Source organism: Aspergillus terreus, genomic scaffold (assembly GCF_000149615.1).
Source record: "Aspergillus terreus NIH2624 scaffold_13 genomic scaffold, whole genome shotgun sequence".
NCBI lineage: Eukaryota > Fungi > Ascomycota > Eurotiomycetes > Eurotiales > Aspergillaceae > Aspergillus > Aspergillus terreus.
The window spans coordinates 918,170-936,424 of record NT_165936.1 but is presented as its reverse complement, the minus strand read 5'-3'; the positions used below and the strand labels follow the sequence as shown (position 1 = coordinate 936,424).

The 18,255-nt window shown below is 51.0% G+C and overlaps 6 protein-coding genes across 6 annotated transcripts; 2 read left to right on the top strand and 4 right to left on the bottom strand.

Annotated features, from left to right (window-relative positions):
* Positions 1-750: 750 nt before the first annotated feature.
* On the top strand, positions 751-2,273 carry ATEG_08832 (cytochrome P450; the record flags this gene model as incomplete). The annotated part of the gene is made up of 2 exons (XM_001217417.1): positions 751-1,884; positions 1,935-2,273. The coding sequence occupies 2 exons, from the start codon at positions 751-753 to the stop codon at positions 2,271-2,273; spliced, it is 1,473 nt and encodes a 490-aa protein (XP_001217418.1).
* A 610-nt stretch (positions 2,274-2,883) lies between these two features.
* On the bottom strand, positions 2,884-4,675 carry ATEG_08831 (uncharacterized protein; the record flags this gene model as incomplete). The annotated part of the gene is made up of 8 exons (XM_001217416.1): positions 2,884-2,899; positions 3,018-3,422; positions 3,486-3,643; positions 3,699-3,853; positions 3,910-4,054; positions 4,106-4,216; positions 4,274-4,515; positions 4,600-4,675. 8 exons carry the CDS (start codon positions 4,673-4,675, stop codon positions 2,884-2,886), a joined length of 1,308 nt encoding a protein of 435 aa, XP_001217417.1.
* Positions 4,676-5,217: 542 nt separating this feature from the next.
* On the bottom strand, positions 5,218-7,063 carry ATEG_08830 (uncharacterized protein; the record flags this gene model as incomplete). The annotated part of the gene is made up of 3 exons (XM_001217415.1): positions 5,218-5,934; positions 6,003-6,739; positions 6,799-7,063. 3 exons carry the CDS (start codon positions 7,061-7,063, stop codon positions 5,218-5,220), a joined length of 1,719 nt encoding a protein of 572 aa, XP_001217416.1.
* A 752-nt stretch (positions 7,064-7,815) lies between these two features.
* Positions 7,816-8,745, top strand: ATEG_08829 (uncharacterized protein; the record flags this gene model as incomplete). Its single annotated transcript, XM_001217414.1, has 4 exons — positions 7,816-8,101; positions 8,168-8,290; positions 8,344-8,398; positions 8,466-8,745. The coding sequence occupies 4 exons, from the start codon at positions 7,816-7,818 to the stop codon at positions 8,743-8,745; spliced, it is 744 nt and encodes a 247-aa protein (XP_001217415.1).
* A 1,780-nt stretch (positions 8,746-10,525) lies between these two features.
* On the bottom strand, positions 10,526-15,157 carry ATEG_08828 (uncharacterized protein; the record flags this gene model as incomplete). Its single annotated transcript, XM_001217413.1, has 4 exons — positions 10,526-12,271; positions 12,340-13,378; positions 13,487-14,763; positions 14,819-15,157. The coding sequence occupies 4 exons, from the start codon at positions 15,155-15,157 to the stop codon at positions 10,526-10,528; spliced, it is 4,401 nt and encodes a 1,466-aa protein (XP_001217414.1).
* Positions 15,158-16,542: 1,385 nt separating this feature from the next.
* On the bottom strand, positions 16,543-17,534 carry ATEG_08827 (oxidase ustYa family protein; the record flags this gene model as incomplete). Its single annotated transcript, XM_001217412.1, has 5 exons — positions 16,543-16,649; positions 16,714-16,825; positions 16,890-17,008; positions 17,112-17,186; positions 17,267-17,534. The coding sequence occupies 5 exons, from the start codon at positions 17,532-17,534 to the stop codon at positions 16,543-16,545; spliced, it is 681 nt and encodes a 226-aa protein (XP_001217413.1).
* Positions 17,535-18,255: the final 721 nt, after the last annotated feature.

The following is an 18,255-nucleotide window of genomic DNA, read 5'->3' as shown; positions in this document are numbered from 1 at the left end:
ATTGCAGTAGACTCTTCATCTGAAATGTCCCGGAGACCGGAGACTGCACGGCATACATCACACCTGTGCCACCTACGCAACGTCCAGAACTTGGAATAGGACACGAAGTGATAGCTGGACATCAAACTATGCATCTAGACCAAGGTGATAATGCCAGTCAGTAGGCTGACACGAATCGAACAAGTTTCGCCCTTTGGCGGGACTTTTGCAACACCCCACACATACCGCACCCCGTGGTCCGTGCTCGATGACAAGCAAGTTTGACGTCCAGATAACGTCGATTCGGCAGAAATCTGGCGTTCAATACAGTTTTCACCCGAGATCCGTCTTGTCACTTGCGCATGCCCATCGGCTGCGGGAGGACCCGACGCGGAAGAGAAGTGCAAAAGCTTCCGGGTGGATACATCGTCCTTAAGTGGACGTGTTATACAGGACAGACATGGATTGCTGACAGGGGGTTGTGCAGAATCGCTCTATAGAGTTGTCCTGAGTGGTTGTCTGCAACGGCTGCCAAGGGTGATAGCGTGGATCAGTCCTGTTTGTCTGGAACAGCGCATATCAAACTATGCATCGGCTCGCTGCATACCGTCCATCATAAATCGGAATGTTATCTACTACATGTTCAAGGCAGATGGTATATAATGGATATAATGGTAGATTAACCAGGCAGCCCTCTGGTGCTTCTGTACTCATAGTCCATGTTTCTCTTTCCTTCTCTATCCATCTAGCTCAAGTATCTCTGCTGTAAACATGGCGCTGCAAGAGTTTCTTCCCGTCGTCCCGGCGATCAGTGTGCTATACATTTTCTTACTCGCCATTTGGAACCTTTATTTCCATCCTCTACGACACATCCCTGGCCCCCGGTCATGGATTGCCTTCCCCATAATGCGCCACATCTCAGCTAGTCGTGGCAGACTAGACAGCGATATGCGCCGATTCCACGCCCAATACGGCGGCGCAGTTCGCTTGGCGCCGGCGGAAGTCTCCTTCATTACCCCGGACGCTTGGAAAACGATCTACGGGCACGGGCACACCCAACTGCCCAAGGTACAGACCTCGGAGAGTAAGGGGCTGGATATTATCAGTTCAGAAGGCCCCAACCACACCCGACACCGCAAGGCTCTCGCCCATGCCTTCTCGGCCCGGGGACTCCAGGCACAGGAGCCGCTGGTGAGGGGCTATGTGGACAAGCTGATCGAGCGGCTGAAGGAATTCGCCGAGTCGCAGCTACAAGTGGATATGGTGAAATGGTACAATCTGACGACCTTCGATCTCATCGGGGACCTCGCGTTTGGGGAGTCGTTTGGCGGCCTCGACAATTCCCGCGTCCACTCCTGGGTCTCGACTATCTTCAGGTCCGTCAAGGTCCTGCCCTTCGTGCGGATCACGGATACATACCCCATCTTGATTCCGCTGCTCATGGCCCTTCTGCCTAAAAGTCTCCGCACGGCGCGGCGGGACCAGACCAATTACAGCAAGGAGACAGTGCACAAAAGACTCGCTAACACCGCCGCACATGGCCGCGGCGACTTTATGGACTCGATGCTTCGTCATCGCGGCGAGAAAGACGGCCTCTCTGACAGGGAACTCGAGGAAAATGCATCCATCCTGATTATTGCGGGCAGTGAAACTACTGCCACTTTGCTGTCCGGGGTCACGTACTGGCTCTTGAGGTCCCCCGAGGCCCTGGCCAAGGTGACCGACGAGGTCCGTTCCACCTTCCAAACAGAAGGCGAGATCACCCTCCAGGACGTCGGGGCTCGTCTGCCGTACATGCTTGCCTGCCTCGACGAGGCGTTCCGCATGTACCCCCCTGTGCCCTGTGCACTAGAGCGCCGCGTTTTGACCCCGATCGTTATCGCGGGATACAATATACCACCGGGGGTAAGTGAAAAACACTCTCAGGAAAGAAAAGCGGCTGACAGTCCGTCTAGACAGTTGTTTCCGTACACCAGTCCGCAGCGTACTGTTCGCCGGCGAACTTCCATCGTCCGCAAGACTACATCCCCGAGAGATGGTTACCAGATGCGAAGAGCAACCCATCGTCGCCTTATTTTTCAGATCAGCGAGACGTCCTGCAGCCGTTCTCGGTAGGGCCGCGCAATTGCATTGGGAAGAACCTAGCATATGCAGAGATGCGCCTGATTCTTGCGCGGGTTCTGTGGAACTTTGACCTGGAGCTTTGCGAGGAAAGTTTGCATTGGAAGGACCAGAAGTCTTATCTCTTATGGGACAAGCCTCCGTTGATGTGTAAACTCAAGCAGCGAATTTGAGAGCCAGGCAACGACAATCAGAGCTGAGACTCTAGTTATATATTGGAACCCCCAAACCGAGGCTTTGACAAGTTTTCTCCCTACGTGCGCGAAATTATTGCAGTGACATAGAGACCATCCACCAGCAGTGCCCAAAGGTGTATGCTGGCCTAGAGCGAACTAAATCTCGCTGAGGAAAGTAGTGTGATCATGTCACTCAAAGAACGACCGCTAGGCCACAAAAAGCGTGAACATACTAATGGGGGCTATATGGGCTATACCAGGTTTGACACAACTGTATTGCTCGTCGCCCAGCCCAAATAACTCTTCAAAGCCTCTTCAATGTGAGCTGCGCCAGCATCCCGGTCTAAGACGGCTAAGATGTGTTGGTCTGGACGCACCAACACGGCCTGGCCCTGCTTTAAAGGGACTACATCATCCCATTTTTCCTGGCCAGGCTGGAGGAGGAAATCCACGCCTTTGACAAACACTTGCAGGAATAAGCCAGAGGTCACACATTCAGATATCTGTGCGAGTGCCGTTTGAGCGGCAGCCCCGAACCGCGAGGACGACCTCTCGTCGACCAGGATAGTAAAAGCGTCAAATCGACACAGATCCAGCGTGGAGTAGGTCATTGCATCAACTCCCTGCGGGTCAGCAACGGCATAGGACGAGTCAATTGCGGGAAGCTGCACCCTCTCAGGGTCGAGGAGTTTGATCCAGGCATGGGGCAAACGAGCTCCAGGCACGCAGAGGGGCTCATACACAGATGCGTTGTCGGGGATGCGTTTGTCGCCGTACACGTAACCGATGTGCAGGCCGAGGTTATCAAAATGCTCGCGCTGGTCTTCAATAGCCCTGTTGATGTCGACCATGGCCTTCTCATCGTGAATGGTCTGGTATAGGTTGCGACGAGCAACGCTGACGTTAGGATCAGTAGTGCCCAGGCTCTTCAGCAACCTGAAAATCTTCTTCCCGTTCTTCACACTCTGTTGCGAGTTTACCAAGGCAATCGGACGACGCTCGGCTTGGTAGGTATCCAGGGACGCCTCAGTGGCGGCGCCACGGTGCACGGCAGCCAGCTTATAAGCCAAATTATGGACGTCGCCGAGCCCGGAGTTCAGGCCTAAGCCGCCGGTTGGAGGAAAGGAATGGGCGGCATCGCCAGCACTAGGTCACGAGTTAGCTATTGCGACAACATGCACGCGAAACGAAAGCTAGAGTGGCACTGACAGGAAGACCCGTCCATCACGGTAGGAGTTGGCGACCTTTCGGCTCAGTATCCAGGGACGAAAACTGAGAACGTCATACTTAACATCCGCGCCGACGGCAGCGCCGACGAGCGTGCGGCAGTGCTCTTCATTCCAGGATGCGACAGGCCATTTATCGGACTACATGGAAGAGTAAGTACCACTGGTGATGAGGCGGCAGCAACAGTAAACACACGTCAAAATTGCATATCAGAACCTGGTTGCCAGCCAGGTCGTAGGCGATGATGAATCCCGATACCAAAGGATCCATCACCCAATGGAGCATGCCGACTCGTTCCTTCACAATGGGACGCAGATCCGCGTTGATGTGGATGGTCATCATTGTTTCGTCTAGATGGGCAATCAATATCGAGGTTATGGAGGTCCGGCACGAGCTTGATGCCTACAAGAATCCTCGCCCTCGCTTTCAATCCCAAGGAAATTGCGCACGGCGCTTTTTGCGCCATCACAGGCAACCACATGCTTCGAGCGCACTCTGTACGTTTCGTTTGAATCACGGTCCTGAATCACGGTGATAACATGACCATCAAACTGATCCAGTCAGTAGCGATAGCATGAAAAGAAACAGAAAGAGTCTCTCACCTGCTCCAAGCTGACAAAGGTGTGGTTCTTGCGAATCTCGACCAGGCTACTCTTGGATAGCCTCGAGGCAACCAGCTCTTCGAAAGCCGGCTGGGGGATATTGTGAATCATCTATGCGCCAATTTAGTATGTTTCGGACTGCCCCATACGGCTTCATCGGGCACCAACAGTAGGGGTGCTGTTAAGAACTTCGGCGTCCATGCGCTCGTAGGGCAATCTGCCGACTTGCTCGCCGGCCAAGCTGGTGATAAAGTTGACCCAGTAGGCATCTCTGCGCGAGGTGCCAATCTTGCGAATCTCATTCACATCCAACCCGAACTGGCGACACATTTCAAGTGATCGCGGGTTCAATGCATGCGCCTTGGGAGCGGCCAAGCGGGTCGCATATCTTTCGGTGATCAGTGATCGGACTAGAATCCGTCAGTATGCGTATGATGGAGCAGGGAAGGGAAAGTGACCGCCGAGTCTCTCTAACATGAATGCCAAAAATAGACCGGATGGGCCACCCCCAATAATGAGGATCGGAACATCCTCGTCGAAGGTCTCGTTGTACTGAACTGACGGCGACATTGCGTGGTAGGTAACTTGTTCTTGTCGAGTAGGCCTGAATGGATTGGATTCAGTGGGTTTGGTATTAACTGATTCAACTTTCGCTGCTCCGATTTAAGATTCCTAAGGTCTTCTCTATGTTGGTTGATTCACATCAACTAACCCAACGTCGCCCACTTCTTCCCCACCACCATCATCAACGGTGGGACATCATATCGTGGGGACGAAGAGTATGTGGGGAACTGCCAGTTCCGTATCTCTCCCCTCGGGAACACTCCCTATAACTAAGCTTTCCTAAGGTACTATCCAGCGTTGAGAATCAGAAAGTATCCCAACATCGCGAATTCGTAAGTGGGTCAGCTCAAGTTAGTCACAATAGTATACACCGACTGTAAAAGAGTGGCGATTCTAGCAGCCTATGACCGAGATAGGTGTACCATGGATAGATCTCTTGAGCTCAGTAGTATAGGGTTAATTATAAGGAATCTCGGATATATGCCACTTAATTCAGTCGATCCAATTCAAGGTTAAATAAAAGAAGGAAAAACGGGAAAAATCAAGCATTACTGGCTTTCTGACTCCTCGCCCATAAAATCTTTCTTATGGAGCCAAATCCGGATCCTCTTCCCATACAAGTGCAAAATAAATGTCGTCAGATAAACCACCACATTAATGGCCGCCACGGAAATAAACACGGTCAGGAGGCCGCTCGAAGTAATCCAGTCGTTGATACACCAGGTCCAGATCCAGGCAACGCTGGATTTGAGACAAGAGATGGTGACCATGATTTCCGCCGACAGCGCCTTGTGACAATCCAAGCTGTACGTGATAGCGATGGTGGCTCCCATCTGCGCACCGGCGGATAACACCCCGAGTCCGACAATGGGACCCGCCCAGTGTGTCTGGTAGTGGTAGGTGAGGCCGGCTATCAGGGCGCCCACGAAAGTGAGGACGGCGGCGACGATGCAGGTGGGGAGACGCATTTCGGGCTCGCGAACACCTTGGTTCCGGGCCGTGAACCAGGTGGCGATTTGATCGGCGAGAGGACCGGCGAGGTATGTGCCGACGAGAGAGCCGAGCAGGGGGGAAATAAAGACAAGCCCCTGGGAACCGGAGGAGAAAAAGTATGGCCTATGAAGAGCGAAGGTATTGATAATTATTGGACTCATGAACAATGGGAATTCTATATATAGGATGGATGGACATACGGCGGTGAAAATAGTTGGGCGACGACAGATCCCAAAATCACGTTCCAGCTCAGACTCATACCGTAGATGAGACTTGACCAGACGACTGTCGGATAAGCCATCAAAATAAAGGGTCGTTTGAACACCTGCCAGAAACTGACGTGATGGTTGATACTGAACTGGAAGAGCTCGTTGGCGTAAGATCTCTTCTTTCTGTTCGACGATTCCAGCTCCACTGGCGCCGTGTTCATAGAGGTAACTCCCTCAATATGCTCGCAAGATAGCCCGTCTTCGGACTTGTGGATCTCATTTGTTTCTTCAGCAATGACGGGCATAATCGTGGGGCGAGGGCCGTTGAACATAGTTTCGGGCATGAAGAGAAACATCGTGATCAAGCTGACGCCGATAGACATGGCGGTAATGAAGAACGCCCATCGCATGCTCAGCGACTGGATAATGTATGCAGAAGCCAGAGGACCGAGTTCGTTCCCACCGAGCACGGACAGCCCATACAGGGAGATTTTCTCCCCTCGTTCATGCAGGTAGAAGATGTCGGCGACGGTACTGGGGACGATGGCCTCAATTGGAGCTTCGAAGAGCCCGAGGAAGGCCCGGGCCACTACGAACAGGGGATAATTCTCCTGGGCGGCGATAGCCAGCCAGACACATACGATCCCCATGAGGGTATTGGATGCGAGGTAGACGGGACGGCGGCCGAATTTGACTGCCATAGGCCTATCGTATGCAATGGCACTTAGTGCTTTGTTTACTATGGGGGTTTGTAGATGCACGTACATCCACAGTAGAGTACCAAGCCCTTGGCAGATCAATGTTGCTCCATTGCTGTATGTGATATCGGAGAGGGGACGGTTGAAGAACGTGGCGAGCTGGATCATTCCTAAGTCGAGACCAGCCCTGTTAGGTCCCTTGCTCTATACTACGTTGATGAAGACGTACCTCCGGCCATCATGGGTCCAGTGACTGCTCCATTAAAGGAATAGAAAAGACCATTGCCAAAGGTAAGCCACTTCTTCCGTGAGCTCCACAACAACGGGTCGTTGGGGTCATTCAGTGATGGCTGTGGGACCAGAAGGATCCGCCCGTCACCATGAGCGACATGTTGGTAGGAATTGATCGAGGGCGAGTGCTCTTGATCAATCAAGAGCTCCGTGCCTGGGGCCGCGGTGTACTGCCTGGGCTGTTGCTGGATTCCGTCAGACATCTTTGCATTATCTACGCTGTACGAGGTAGGGTGACGGAGGAGAGAAAAGTAGCCAACAAAGGCATTTTCGGCTGGTCAGGAGTTTAAATGAAGACTTGATTTGTAACGTATAGTAGTACCTAACTTATTCCATACTACTATAGTAGAGGTAGTTGGTATAGGGTTTGTTCCCACCATTTCTCCGCCTTCTTCCCCGCGGCCTTTCTAGGACTCCGTATGCTCCGTATACCTTGACCGCCTATATATTCCGAGAGTAGAATATTTAGAATATTCCGGTTACACAAGGGCACTACAAGTTGCTATGAGGCGAGAGCATCAATCAATGAATCAAATGACCACTGGCGATGCTGTCACAGCTCGGTCTTGCCGACATTCCACTGTCCCACTTTCCCACTTTCCCACATTCCCATTTCCCCACTTACCGAGGCTGGATGAGATGATGCCATTCGGGTCGGTGGATATAGTTAGCTAGGTATATCCGCTTAGTCACGACTAGGTTGACACGAGGCATGTAGATCAGTGCCTACTGTAGATCAAGATCGACGAGACGGATTTCTTCCGTCCTTCTCGATTCTGTCGATCTTGGTCCTTCTAGTGGAGACAAGTGTATCATGAATATAGAATGCAGTCGTAGGTGGTGGACAGTGGAAATAGTATAAATATCACGGGATTTCCAGCTTAGAGTGCTCATAGCTAATAGCATCTGCATCTGTCCTATCAACTTCTACTCTATTATGCTGAAGACCGCGAACATGCGTGCCAGAGCTCCCCTTTTGCTTGTGGCTCTCTCCGCCGCTTCCTGGGCGTTCGATGAAACACCCACGTCCGCAGTCCCGACTGCCACCCCAACCACCCTGTCTCAAACCTTGATTTCAGTCAACAAGGCGCCATACCAGAACAATGCCAGCGCCTACTACCTTGGATATCATTCTGCGGACTATGAAAAACCGTTTGCCAAGTACTTCAACCCCCATGTCGCGCCTATCAGCGCCGAGGTTGAGAAGGGGATAACCATGAGCCCCTATGCTGCCGCCTTAGGTGAGATAACGTACAAAGTCTTCCGTATGGACCCTGCAGTATCGGATTTCTAACTGTCAATCTCAGCGTACGAAGCTCATGAAGCGGTTGAGTACATGTTGCGCCCAGGGTATCTGGAGCTCGAAAATGGCTATGCAGTTACTGAAAATGGCACATTGATGGTTGCCGTTCGCACGGACATGGGAAATGGTATGTGGCCGGACGATTTATCTGATAACGAGGGTCTAACCATGCACTGGCAGTCACGGGTGAAGAATATAACTGGTGGTTTGGATGGCATCTTGTCGAGTCCGCCAGGTGAACTTGCGCCGCAGCCGTCCCTTTTTTCGTTCCTTGATGAGCTGACAGCAATGCTCCTAAACAGATACAAACTCTGGAACCCAGTCGCGCATCAGTATGCCTGGCGTTATCCCAACTCTTTAGATTGGGCGAACAAGACGTATCCCGAGCGTTACTTCAACACGTTCTCCTTCATTGACGAGTATCTCGGCAACGATGCCTATAAACTGACTGTTGCGTTTATTGACCCCTCCGAACTGGGCTTTGATCCGTCCGAATTTGCTGAGCACAACATTGAAACCATGGTTGTGGCACATATCCATTCCGGAAGTAAGTATACCCTGTTCGCTAAGGAAGGCGACTAGCTAGGATTTTGCTCACAAAAAAAAGGCCACATCATTTCTGGTTTTGACAACAGGTCCTTCCTGATTCACCAGCTTCGTCGTAAGCCTGATGGAAGTAGCGAGCTTCGTTCTCGTTTCTGGCTGGCCGAGCATACCAGCCAAGTGGCTCATGACCTTACTGTTCACTGCAACATCGAAATGACTCGTAAGTGAACTGTTCTGTTCTTGTGTCTTTCTTTCGGAAAGGAAAATAACCTCGAGTTTCAATCAGACTTGAGCAGTTTTCTCCCTGCTCTATTCCAGGAATTTCGCGACACAATTTAGGACTGATGGTTATGTCCCGGGGGTTCTCTGCATATACCTAGGCGTACATTATTAGAGGACGAGGGGTAGAAATTGTGTATTTAGATCTTCCTGTAACTACTCCTGACCGCAAAGGAAATATAGAGAAACCGTATCAAAAGCTCAACGCCTGCCATGATGTACTATGTTCTTTTGACGCTGAAGAGGTGTCGATGAATCACTGCAATGCAGCTAATTTTATAGATGCGTTAGTGGCAAAGGGACGTCCACTAGCGTCCTCTGGGCATTTCCGGTGCAGATGAATATGTGTCATAAGCCTTGGACACAAGACTGACTCCTATTTAGATAAAGTGGGCGATCGCAGCCGCGGCGCCCAGTGCTGTAAATAGGTCTATACCAGCTCGTAGGATCGAGCGGCTATTCGAAAAGTCTTAGAGAAAAACAGATTGTTGAGAGATAGATTAACATCTTCATTATAAATATAGCGAAGGTAACGAGACACGTCTATACTCGCGGCAGCCACAATTACGGCAGAGTAAGCAGAAACCTGGAAGGCTACCTTAGTCCTAATTCTAGTATAGTTCGGGATATTCCCGTTCCAGTGGAAAGATTGATTCGAGATAGCCGTAACTATTTCCTTAATCAGGCGCCGCTTAGCAGAGCTAGCGGGCGACGTTGAAGGGCACAGATACCTGAAAATGCACGTAAGACTCAAATGCATTCTTGAGGCCCCCAATCGGCAAGCGCCACGATATCAGGCAATCTGCAGGGATGCCTTCTGCCCTTCAATGCGTGGAGTCTGGGTCCTGTTGGCGTCTATATATATAAATCATTCCAGATAAAAGGCCGACCATGAAAGAGTTGACCCGGAGAGTAGAGACATAGCAAACGAATACAGTAATAGCAGTGCGGGCAGATTGGGATTACGAACAAGGCCTAGTAGAGTAACAACCACTGCCTACTATTAATTAAGGTGCGGAGTGTTACTTCTGAAGTTTCTAACTATAACAACTATAATAGTCTATATTTGTTTCTTTCCTTTTTCTCTTTTCTCTTTTTCTTTATTTTAGATTGGTTCATTGGAACAGTTTCTCGCGTTTTATACACCTTACATCAATATACTGTAAGCTGCCGATAAGTAGTAGCTAAAGAAACTTAAAGGATATCTGCCTTCGATCTATAGAATACAATATATACGCAGCTTACAAAGCTGCTATACACTGAAAATAAGTCACAGAACTCCAAATAAAGTTCTAAATGAGGACACGTCTATGTACATATAATGGGTTCAACAGTGCTAGACATTTCCACGTACGTAATGCCATGTTCTGATAATTCGTACACTGATCCTTCGCTCCAGTAAGACCCGTACCAAAGAGTAAGGCTAATGAAGATAGAGTTAAACTGAACATAGCGCCCTTTCATATTCTAGGTCAATCGGCTACTTCTATGACAGTGCAATGGATGTAGAACGAACATCATATATCGACATTACATCTTACTCTCGACGTCGTTCTCCAAGAATGATCTTCTTAACCAGAGACTTCTCCCCACTGTTGCTCACTAGATTGCAGAATACGCCATCCCGCAAGTGTAGTAACTCCTGCGGAGTACCAAACTCCACAGCTCTGCCCGCATCGAAAACGAGGATCTTGTCGAAATCCGCAACCGTGCTGAGCCGGTGTGCAATAACGAGTAACGAAGAGCCATGGTTGCAGAATTCCTCACGAATGGAGCGCTGGAGCAACGCGTCTGTCTGCATGTCAACTGCTGAAGTAGCTTCGTCGAGGATCAGGACTTTAGGGCGTGAAGCAATCGCCCGTGCCAGGCAGAGAAGTTGCCGCTGGCCTTGGGACAGATTCGAACCGCCCTCCACGATGGGGAAGGAAAGAGATGAAAAGCACAGGTCGCCATCGCGACTGGGCGAGGTTCGGTCCCCTGTGGGGTTGAGGTGCACACATTCTAGTGCGCGATAAAGCTCTAGATCAGAGCATTCACCCCGTGGATCGAGATTTGACCGGACGGTGCCGGAGAAAAAGACGGGATCCTGCGGAATCATGGCGATGCGCCTGCGTAGGACACAAAGCTTTATTGTGGAGATATCGATGCCGTCAATGAAGACGCTACCCCGAGGCGTTTCCAGAAATCGAAAGAGGGCCATGGCCAGCGACGATTTCCCGGCCCCTGTGCGGCCAACTATTCCAACCCGCTCGCCTGGGCTCACAGAGAAGCTCACACTGTTCAATACAGGAGGAAGGGTCGGTGCATAACTGACCGATAGATTGGCCACCTCGATGTGGCCACTGGCGGGCCACGCGGCCGGGGGGTCTTCGCCGCCTTGATCTTCAGTGTCGTTTGCCGTGTACTCGAGCACTCTTTCCGCGGCGTTCATATCCATTTCCAGATTGGCGTAGGACCTAAGGCACATGGAGACGGCAGAATTGTACTGCAGCGCAAAACTCACTGCGAATCCGGCGAGTGCGGCAGAAATGTTGGTAGAATGATGCACCACAAGTGCTGCTGTCGCCGTGGTGAAGAAGGCGCCCACCATGCTCACTCGAAATCCCAGCCAGTTATTGAAAAGCCAAAGGTGCCAGGCCGCCTGTGCATGCCGGTCAATCTTGGAATACATCCGCTGGAGATACAGCTCCTCCCTGCCAAAGGCACGGATGGTCGATAGTCCCGTAAGACTGGACGAAAAATGTTCTAGGACGGGACTTTTCGCAACACTCTCGAGTCGTTTCAGTTCCCTAGCACCAGTAATGTATATTCGGGCGATATGAAGACAGACAAGGAACAGGGCAGCTGCGAAAGCCAGCAATATAGGTGACACTAGCCCTCCAGCTACAATGATACCGACCAGTTCCATATTTTTGTACATCACGTTGCCGAGATCATAGCCCAGCCTCCAGTCTAGGAGTTGAACATCTGAGGTGAATCTGTTGAGAAGGGCACCTATTGGTACAGTATCGAGCCACCGCATCGGGGCGGTCAGGATACTCGTGAGGAGATCTTGGAACATATGTCGGGAAGTATGGAGGGAACTGTAGGATAAGACCAGGTACTTGAAGACACCCACGAGACAAGCGGTAACAGAGATGGCAACGTAAATACCCAGGAAGAAGATGGTGTCGTTGCCGATGGAAGAGTTGCCCACACGCATTATGGTCTGGAGCCACCGGGAAGAAGGTTCGGCTGCCTTCGACGAATCGGACGAACTAGTCCACAGCTTGAGCCACCATGACTAGATAGATCCGTTGTTAGCCAATATGCTCTGTGCCGCGTACAAGAGTAGGAGGGATCTCAACTAACTCGACCAAGGAGAAGAGTCATGAAGGTTGCATATGCTAGAAAGGTCAATGCCCAACGCGGCAGCCCGCCCCCCTTAACTAGGTAGGCCTTGTAGACCGCCCAAGAGACGGAGCCGGTCTGGCGGTTCTCCTCTTGAGCAAACTTGTTGGGAACACTCCTGCTGGGTGGAGTTACTGGACCTGGAAGATCTGCGGCCTCCTGCAGGCCCCCTGTAACTGGCCGTTTCCTTTCCAAATGTTTTGTCGTCTCGGCATACACCATGCCCCCATCTTCCAACAGGACACAGTAATCTGCCTGCGGTAAACATAAGCCTAGGTGATGTGTGACGAGGATCCTGGTCCGCCCCTGGCCCAATTCGCCAGTCAGCGCATGAGTATAGATGTGTCGGCCCGTCTTCGGATCCAGGGCGCTGAAGATATCATCCATGACCAGGATGCCAGCTCTAGAGTACAAGGCCCGTGCGAAGGAGATTCGCCAACGCTGACCACCGCTGAGGTTGACGCCATTTCTTCCAACATCCGTCTTGTCTCCGTCCGGCATGGTTTCCAAGTCCTTTTCCAGCCCTGTCACGAACAGCACTTGATGGTAGCGATGATGTTGGTACGGAAGGTCAAAGACGATATTTTCCTTAATACTTCCGTTCTCGATCCACGGGCTTTGCCCAACGTATGCGATCAGAGAATCCATGACCCATGTTCCTGGGGTCGCTCTGTCGTCGAGCTGTGCCTCCATGGAAGGTGGGGTGGGAACTGCGAGAGTGCCGCGGAGGATATCACATTCACCAAGGATCGAGGCAAGCAGCAGGCTTTTTCCGGACCCAGACTTGCCCGTTATCACGCTCAGTCCACCACGAGGAAATTGCAAATTCAATGGACCAAGTTTGAATCGATCCTCGTTAACTGAGTTCGGTTCTGCTGTCCACGCGATTGTCGCGTCTTCAAAGGTAATCTTATCCGTCTGGCTGCTTGTGTGGACGGCTTTATCCGCCGTGACAAGGTATTTTTCGACCCGATTAGCGCTAACCCTGGCGTCCATCCCTCTTGAGAGCATATCAGGAAGACCGCTCAGGGCGGCCTGCAGGCTCTCAAAGACGGACAGTACAGTAAAGGCTACCGAGGCAGGAAGCTCTCCATTTTCCAGTGCATACACTGTCAAGCACGTAGCGGAAACCAGGATTGGTCCAAATATCCAGACAGATTCCATAATAGTAATATGAACCAAAGCGTTCCAGAGCGACCTGAGCTGCGCATCCCGTCGTTCGGCGACACGATTCTGCCACAGCAGCTCTAGTGCGTCGAATTTCACTTGACGAATGCCTCGAACCATCTCGGTCACGATCGTGATATGCTTGTCACTGGCTTCCATGTACTCCTCCTGCGACGCGGCGTAGCACTTCGTGGCGTACCAACTCGCTGGAACGAAAACGAGCGCTACAAGCACACTGGCCATCATGCTTTGCCATCCAACCAGACGAAAGAGGAGGGCGCTGGCGATGAGGAGTCTCATCAAAGACGAGGGGAGGAGGTTGATGACGGTTGCAAAATCAGAGATGCGCTTGATGTCCACAGCGGCCATATTAAAAACGCTCTGCTGACTTTGCTTTTCTTCATCGCTCTCACCAAGCTGGGCGTCTTGCGTTTTGGACTCTCCGGGATGACTGACTGTCTTGCAGCGCATCGATTTGGCGAAGACCAGCGCAGACAGGCCCGCATAGGTAGGAATCCACAGCCGCGAATACATCGTCCAGGATATCCACGAGTTCAAGCCCAGTAGTATGGGTGATACGAGTCCCAGTGCCGTAACGCAAAGCCATGCTCGCGTGCCACTCCGATAAGAAGGATCCTCCATTGACTTGAGCATGCCATACATGGCCATTTGTCGACTTAGTTCCAGAAGAGACATCAAGATGCTAAGAAGCAGCTGCAACACTAAGGGCCGTATTTTGAACCAGATAAGGATGACCCAAAAGGGCTGCGATACGCTGGTCATCATCGTCTGCAAACGTTTGTGGAGGGGTTCAGCGCGTGCAAAGTAAGGCTGTTTAGGGAGGGCGTCGATATCAAGGCCTCGATTCTTTCCAACATAGTGAAGAACTGGCGTAGCCCAGGAGAATGAGATGCGGTTGCGCAGGCTGACTGTGCGTTCCCTGTCGACAACAAGAGCCTCGTGATATACATTTGGGCGACGAGGTATATGAATAGCAGACAAGCCGCGGGCAAAGGCTGACGCGGCGATGAGCACTAGCAGGCGGGCTGGCAACAGGTCAATGGCAGTAGAGTAACTTGAAGCACGCAGTAGGCCCATCTGAATGCCGGGCACTGCGATGGCGACGATGCTGCTGGCAAGGACATGGAGTCCAAGTCGGTAGCATTCAACCGGGGACGCTGGCACAAAAAGAGTTACAGATTCTATACTCAGAAGTATCTACGCCTGCTCAGCATATGACTCGATGACTAGCCTTTGTAGGTATGGCACTCACCCAAATACCGGACTGTAGCCACGAGGGGAGAAGGAGAGGACTGTGTCTGGACCGTGTGCTCACGACCAACAACGCCAGTGCAGACGCCAACCCGGTCGCCGAAAAGAGGGTAATGGCTATTCTCTGTCCCAGATTTGAATAACTCTCCTGGGACTCCTCTGCTGCTTCGCCATCTTCGTCTTGGTACCACTTCTTTCCGGGAACTTCATCGTCGAGCCGAATGGGTTGAACCGGCTTTGGGCGGAAGGCCTTCAGAACTGCAGGCGAGCTAAACAATCCGACAAGAGAGAGCCCCAGAGCGCCTGACACCACGGACCATGTATTTAAGTCGGGTGACATTTCACCTGGGCGAATAAATGAATACGCGTCAGGAAGATAGGTACGCGGGGTCACTGAACAGCGAATTGCCCCTGGGACGGCTCGTCTTATAATAGCAAGAAGCTACCAAAAAATTGTTACCATCTGATTGGCTTTCCTGCATTCTCTGGGTTATTATTCTCCTCATAGTCATGAGGAGCTAGCTATATGTCAGGTTTTATCCCCTGTTTGGGAATGTTTAGTCTGGCCGCGTTATCACGTTACTCAGGAATGCCACAGGGGTGGGAGATAGAATTCGGCTGGCAAGGACCAGACAAATATACCAAATTGATGCTTTGTTTCATATTGAGAAGACAAAGGAGACAATAATGTTTATTAAAGATTGCTTGTTTATTGCTATCCAATTTGGTGATGGACCTCTTAGAAACAGGAAAAATGTCAAAACGTGTTTTTCTGCGACATGCGCCGGGTCAGGTTCACGGACTTCATTACAATCTTAGGCCTCTGACACGGACCGGTGCAGCTGCGGGGAAGGGTTCCAGACCCCAAGGCACGTCCTCCCTGCAATGTTCGTTCTATCGGGAGGCGCGTGGGACGATGATGGCACAGCTGCAGGCCATACAGGGCCTCCGGAGGAGACTCTCAGACTACGACGCGCTCGTATCTGACCTGCAGGCGATCAGCTACATCGCCGAGTTCATGCACCAAACAGGCCTGCTCGGGGAATTCAGCCCATGCAGAGCCTCTCGCGAGGTTCAGGAATAGATGTGGAAGACGCTGGTTAAATGGATTAATCAGCTGCCTAGAAAGGGTCTATCTAGGCGCGGCAACGCGTTAGAAGGAACGACTACATAGAATGGAGAGCGCTAGGTGTTTGACGCGTAGAATGGCGCGGAGATAGATGGCTGCGTGGCAGGCCACGATTTAGTGGTGTTTTCGCTTTTCGATGTGGCCACATGCCAATTTCTTACGTCTTTTCTTCATTGCGGGTTTATATGGGCTTTTCAGGCGTTCGGATACCAGATTCCTGCTTCATGGTGAAGCGCCTACATAGCTAATCGCTTCAACAGATAGGCTCCAACAGGCTAATAGAATCTTGATTGATTGATCCATTACCATCTTGACCGACATTGTAAGAGGAGTAGAACTAACAACACCAGAGTTTGAGAAACATCTTCCCCAACGTGTTATGTTCATGGTTCGCAACGGTTCTTTATACCCAGACAAGTTCCTCCTGCGATAAGTCACGCATCTGCATCTACGGACAGATATCCCGGGGACCAGCATTCTCGCAGGGTGGCCTAGGGAGGATTAAATCCTCGGATGTCTTCACGACCTTCTCGGTGAGAAGATGTCGCTGTGTATAGTCATTCAACGGCTGAAATTTGCGGCATTTATGCCAGGTGTTAAAATCGGGATACGGGATCAGGAAAGCCTTCCACCCAGCTGCTGGTCACGATGCCAGCATCTCCTTGGCACTGCACTACCTGCCGGAGCATGTCGATGCAATGGTCTAGAGTGTTAATGAAGAAAGGGTGGGATGGTTAAGGCGCGCAAAGGGTAGGATCTCGACTTACCAATGTGCAGGCGAAGGGTATGGTTGGAATCCGTGAAAGATGGAGGTCGATTTTCGGGACGGGAATAATAGTCGAGGTACGTATATTGCCGGATCAGATTCACGCAGTGCAGCTGCAGAATTAGCATATACCTCGCTCGTATGTTATATCTGGGGATGCAGGTCGTTGCGACGCACCTGATGGAATACTTCTAACCCTCCAGTATACCACTCTCCATCGGTGCTGCGCAACTTGGCTTGGGTTGGGGGCTTTTTTAGATGCGTCAGATCGCTTGGGCCGACTTTGATTTGTCCCACTAGAGATCTGTAAGACAATATATTCAAAAGTTATGAGGCATCCAGGCAACGGACTGTTTACGATCTCGTCCCATGCAGCATCTAGTTCTGGACTCGGTTCACCTTTGTAGGGGTTCTCATCGAGCAACGCGCCTTGGAAGCGAACCATCTCATATTCCACTGCATCCAAGGCCGGTGCTAAGAAGAAAAATTTAGAGCTCCGCGGTGAAAGATGGGTTGGATTTAAATAAGCTTTGACAAGGTTCGCAGGGACTTACAGTAAGCTGACAGTTGCCTCGCGCACTGCTGTTCTGTCGGATATCTCTGCTGAAGCCCCGAGAGAAAGAATGAGAGTGAAAATAGGAAGAATATGGTATGGGCTGCCCAAATGTAGCTCGACCTGCTTATCTCCCACCAGCTATGTCGCCGTTGAAACACTTGCTTCTTCTCCAGGAGACTCTCCGAGTCTTCACCTGTAGTAGAATACGAGCTGGCAAGGCTTCGTCGTGGTTTGATCACCTTGTAGATGATATTTCTGGCATCCATGGTGTCCTGAGTTGTTCTATGGCAAAAAGCAGTAGGGCGAAAGATAAGCATGAAGTGACAACAAATGAATAATAAGTCATCTCGACCGATAAGTCTTGAAATAGGCCTCGAGGGCACAAACGGTCAGAGCGTACTCACTACCTTGCGTCCGTGATTCTCAGCTCTGCAGATAGACAACTCCCTTACTTTCTTTTGTAGCAGGTATCATTACCGGAGCAGTGAATTGATTGCATCGAGAGACAAGGACAGGTGGAGAATAATAAGCTGTCGTACAATGCAACACAAGTAGTGTTTTTTTTTTCCGATGCATGCCCTATCAGTGCTCTGGGGTTTTAAACCCTTACATTGACGTGGATGCCTCAATCCTCCTGCTCCGAACTGGTCCGCATCTCACGGGTGACAAGGCAAGGTCGATGCTTATGTAGCATCCTTGGGTATCTTGTGACACATTGGGACTGTGGACAGGGTTGCGGTGTCGTCTGCTGTTGTTAATGTACCTCTCTCCTTACGCCGGTTGCACAGATGTTGTTCCGTGGAACAATCTTGCTATAGGTTGGAATTGCTTTCCACTTGATAATCCGTTCCTATCCATGCTACACTACATATACTGTACTTACAACACCGGTCCTTAGGCGCGGAACACCTCATTGATGCCACATTGTGCAACCCCAGCTGTTGAGAATCGCCTGGCATTGAGTCCATACTCTGGATACCGTGGGAC